The sequence below is a fragment of the Papilio machaon genome, chromosome 14 (assembly GCF_912999745.1).
Source record: "Papilio machaon chromosome 14, ilPapMach1.1, whole genome shotgun sequence".
Lineage (NCBI taxonomy): Eukaryota > Metazoa > Arthropoda > Insecta > Lepidoptera > Papilionidae > Papilio > Papilio machaon.
In genome coordinates this window covers 6,631,790-6,636,732 of record NC_059999.1, presented here as the reverse complement: position 1 = coordinate 6,636,732, position 4,943 = coordinate 6,631,790, and the positions used below count along the sequence as shown (strand labels likewise).

The following is a 4,943-nucleotide window of genomic DNA, read 5'->3' as shown; positions in this document are numbered from 1 at the left end:
TTTGATTCCTGAACTTTCAATTCCCATTATCATAGGCCTATAGTCCTCAGTTAGTCCTGCTAACATTAATGTTCCGAGCCACTCATCATCAATGTTGAAGTTAATTGCTCTTAGTTTATGGGCGGCCGTCATAATACTACTGATATATTCTTCTATATCTTTACTTGCATTTAAATTAGTGTTAATTAGTTCTTTTAATAATCCTACCTTTCTTAGTAGGCCGGAGTCTTCAAATGCCCGGGATAAACTGTCCCACACATGTTTGGCAGTTGTGGCGTCTTGCACGTGGACGTACAATTGAGGATCGATAGAAAGAATTATCTTGGACTTAGCTTTGACGTCTTTGTCTCTGCTGACGGAGCCCTCGGAGATAATACATGTCCAGAGATCTTCAAGTTGCAACAATGCCTGCATAGCAAACTTCCAAGTCGCAAAATTTTCTCGTCCAGTTAATTTTTCAATTGTATTTGCAGCCATTGTAATAAGTTTGAACTTAATTTCACACAATAAGCTGAAATAAAATTAACGACGCCACCGGCGCCACGCGGTTGTCGACTTTGAAGAACTTTATTTTTATTTAACCAACTTTTCCTTAAGTGATTTACAGGTATGCTGGGCCCATAACCTGTTGTTGGTTAAATAAAATGCTTTTAGTTTTGAAATAAAGTATATTTACAGTAATTATAGAATTAACACAAGGAGATGCGCGTGATGCGTTAGACGGCCATTACGGAAGAGGGAAGTGACATTCCGTCAGTGTTGCCACTATAGGGTTACGCTTATATTCCAACAGTTCTACATCTGTGCTAAATTTCATTGAGATACCTTTAAACAAACATCCATCCATCTAAACATTCTGTGGTGTTATTTCAACCTCTTTACATATTTTAGTTTTTTATATTTTGACATTATTAAGTTGTCATTCTCGCTGTAATTTTCAATGAAATAAAACCAATATATTTTGGTGTTTCGTTATTTCATTATGTCAATTTATTTCATTGATAAAAACACAGTAATATAAATGGCTACTATAACGCGATTACTTCGGCCTGAGAAGTTTGAAGCGGATCCAGGTACACCCGCTGCGGACTTGAAATACCTTCATTGGAAAGAAACGTTCGAGAACTATCTCGCTGTAGAAATTGAAGATGTTAAGGTATCCGATAGTACTAAACTAAAAATATTGCTTAACAACGTATCTTCCAATATATACTCATTTTTACGGAATATTAAAGACTACACTAAAGCAATAAGAACGTTAGATGAGATTTACCTGAAGCCTAAAAACGAGATTCATGCTAGATTCATATTGACTTCCACAAAGCAGAAACCTGAAGAGACCGTAGGAGATTTTTTACGAAATTTACAGCAATTATCTTTCAATTGCAATTTTAAATCTGTCACTGCCGAAGAATACAGGAACGACTATGTGCGCGATGCTTTTATAGCCGGTATACATTCTCAAAAAATTAGACAACGATTGCTGGAAAATCTTGAGATTTCTTTGGAAGAGGCTTATAATCAGGCGACATCTCTTGAAATGGCAGAAAAGAATTCAAACGATTTCAAAATTAACACTTCAAATTCTGCTATGGACCTGAACCAGGTAGAGAATATCAATTTACGATCCAACAGCCCTAATCTAGCTGCAACGTCATCACGTAAACGTTGTTTTTTTTGTGGTGGCAACGTACACCAAAGAATTAAATGTCCCGCTTTTCGTGCTACTTGCCAAATCTGTGAAAAGAAAGGACATTTTGCGAAAGTTTGCAGAAGCAGCTATGTGTCAAATAAACTGGTTAATAACGCCATAGCAGATTCAAATGATGAAAGGCTATCAGCAATTTTAGCAGCATCGCCAGCTAGTCTTCGGAAATGTACTGTACCTATTACTATTAACGACTGTAAAGCTGATGCTTTGATAGACAGCGGAAGTTCAACGAGTTTCATTAACAAGAACTTTGCTGAATTATTACGTCTAAAACGCCATCCCTGGAAAGAAACAGTAACTTTAGCTTCAAAGAAAAATTGTTCTCATGTAGATGGATATTGCACTGCTACGATAAAATTATGTGAACACACATACAAACAAAAGTCTTTGTATATATTAGAAGATCTATGCGCTGATGTAATCATCGGACACGATATATTACAGGACCATTCCTCCGTAGAGATAGAGTTTGGTGGTCCAGCTAAGGCTTTAAAAATTTGTAACGTTATGGCGGCCGCAGTGCCTCCAGTTTCACTATTTTCGAATCTTTCATCAAACATAAAACCTGTTGCTATAAAGTCAAGAAAATATTCAGAGGCTGACAATCAATTTATAAAAGACGAAATTGGTAAACTTCTAAAGGATCACGTTATTGAACCAAGCAACTCGCCTTGGAGAGCTCAAGTCTTAGTTACCGGAGGAACGACACATCGGAAACGTCTCGTTATCGACTATTCATTAACTATCAACAGATACACTGAGCTAGATGCATACCCGTTGCCTAATATAGAGTCAATAGTTTCGGAAGTAGCAAAACACAATTTTTTTAGTCAAATTGATCTAAAAAGCGCTTACCACCAAATACCGATTTTGCCGAGTGAAAAGAAATATACAGCCTTTGAAGCATGTGGGAATTTATACCAGTTTACTCGAATACCATTTGGTGTTACCAACGGAGTCGCTGCTTTCCAAAGAACATTACAATATGTCATTTCTAAGGAAAAACTGACGGGTACTTTCGCTTACCTCGATGATGTCACAATCTGTGGTAAAACGAAAGAAGAACATGATCACAACCTAAAGCAATTCAAAAAGGTTGCAGAAAAATATAATCTCTCATTAAATGAAGAAAAGTGTATATACGGGCAAGAATCAGTCAAATTGCTCGGTTATGAAATCATAAATAACTCGATTAGACCAGACGAAGAACGTCTGCGTCCTTTAATAAACTTACCGATTCCAAACGATTCTCAATCTTTAAAACGAGCTCTGGGCATGTTTGCACATTACTCTAAATGGATCAAAAATTTCTCGGAAAAGATTAACCCTTTGACAGCAATCACCGAGTTCCCTTTGAACGAAACTGCTATTAATTGTTTCCAGAAATTAAAGTCGGATATAGCGAAATCTGCTTTAACTGTCATTGATCCGCATGAAACCTTTACCGTGGAAACTGATGCCTCTGAACACTCAATTGCAGCTTCACTTTCACAAAACGGTCGTCCAGTGGCTTTCTTCTCTCGTTCTTTAAACGACTCTGAGCGTCGCCATTCCTCGATTGAGAAGGAAGCGACCGCTGTGGTTGAAGCTTTGAGAAAATGGCGACACTATCTAATCGGGAGACACTTTCGTTTGATAACAGACCAACGATCAGTTTCTTTCATGTTTAACCAGTCTCATAGCAGTAAGATCAAAAACGAAAAGATAGAAAGATGGCGTCTTGAGCTATCCAATTATAAGTATGATATAATATACCGTCCAGGTAAAGAAAATGTTACAGCTGACACTTTGTCACGTATCTGTGCCAGCTCAACGATAAGAAGTTTGAACGAATTACATACTCTTTTAGGACACCCTGGTATAGTACGGATGACACATTGGGTGCGCTCGAAAAATTTGCCGTACTCGGTAGATGACATAAAACGAATAACATCGGGCTGTCGTATATGTGCCGAAGTCAAACCTAGATTTGTGAAAAAGCAAGGGACTCTTATCAAAGCCACTGCACCATTCGAGCGATTAAATATTGATTTTAAAGGGCCTCTACCTTCTACTACAAGCACTCGCTACATTTTAACAATAATTGACGAATATTCCAGATTCCCATTTGCCTATCCATGTAAAGACTTATCAGCGGCCACTGTCATGAAATGCTTAAAAGATTTATTTCTTACTTTTGGTAGTCCACAATATATTCATTCGGATCGTGGATCGGCTTTTATGTCTGAAGAATTACGGTCTTACTTGGTGTTGAATGGTATTGCTTGTAGTCGTACTACACCGTATAACCCACAGGGAAATGGCCAAGTTGAACGCCTTAATGGCACTTTATGGAAGACAATAAAATTACATTTGAAGACGAAAAATCTTGACGTAGATCATTGGCAGGATGTTCTACCAGCCGCTCTTCACTCCATCAGATCATTATTATGCACCACTATTAATGCTACTCCGCATGAAAGATTCTTTAAACATCCTCGTAGAACAATAGATGGAGAATCATTGCCAACATGGCTCCTGGAGCCTGGTCCAGTGTTAATGCGAAACAATCACAGACAATCAAAATACGATCCGGAGGTGGAAGAAGTAGAGCTTATAGAAGCTAACCCTTCTTACTCTCACGTAAGACTATCAGATGGGCGCGAAGCTACTATATCGAATAGGCAACTCGCGCCTCTGCCAACACCAGAAAATGACCCATTTGAATCTCGGGATCATTCAGAACCTGCAGGAGGTAATGAAGTTGTGAGAACGGATGAAGCTACTTCTCTTCGGCGATCCTCAAGAGAAAGGAGACCTCCAGTTTGGTTGAGAGATTACGAAACCTAACGGAAGGGTGAATGTGGTGTTATTTCAACCTCTTTACATATTTTAGTTTTTTATATTTTGACATTATTAAGTTGTCATTCTCGCTGTAATTTTCAATGAAATAAAACCAATATATTTTGGTGTTTCGTTATTTCATTATGTCACATTCGCATTTATAATATTAGTAAGATTAGCTGTGTCCGTGACATCGTTCTCGTAAAATATATAATTATTTAAGCCAATTATTTTACATATAAAACATTACATAAATTAAACGTTTCAAGATTCTAGCTGTAAAATTGACGATACTTCAATACAACTTTTCATAACCCCTTTAACCCCTACAATCCTTTCTTCCCACCAAAAAGTAGCCTGTGGTCTTCGTCAGGTACTGGTACCAAATATCTGTGTACCAAATTTTAAT

The 4,943-nt window shown here is 37.6% G+C and overlaps 1 protein-coding gene across 1 annotated transcript; it reads left to right on the top strand.

Moving 5' to 3' along the window:
- Positions 1–1,021: 1,021 nt before the first annotated feature.
- LOC106717015 lies at positions 1,022–4,540 on the top strand. The gene has a single exon (XM_014510701.2). It carries the CDS (start codon positions 1,022–1,024, stop codon positions 4,538–4,540), a length of 3,519 nt encoding a protein of 1,172 aa, XP_014366187.2.
- The last annotated feature ends 403 nt before the right edge of the window (positions 4,541–4,943 follow it).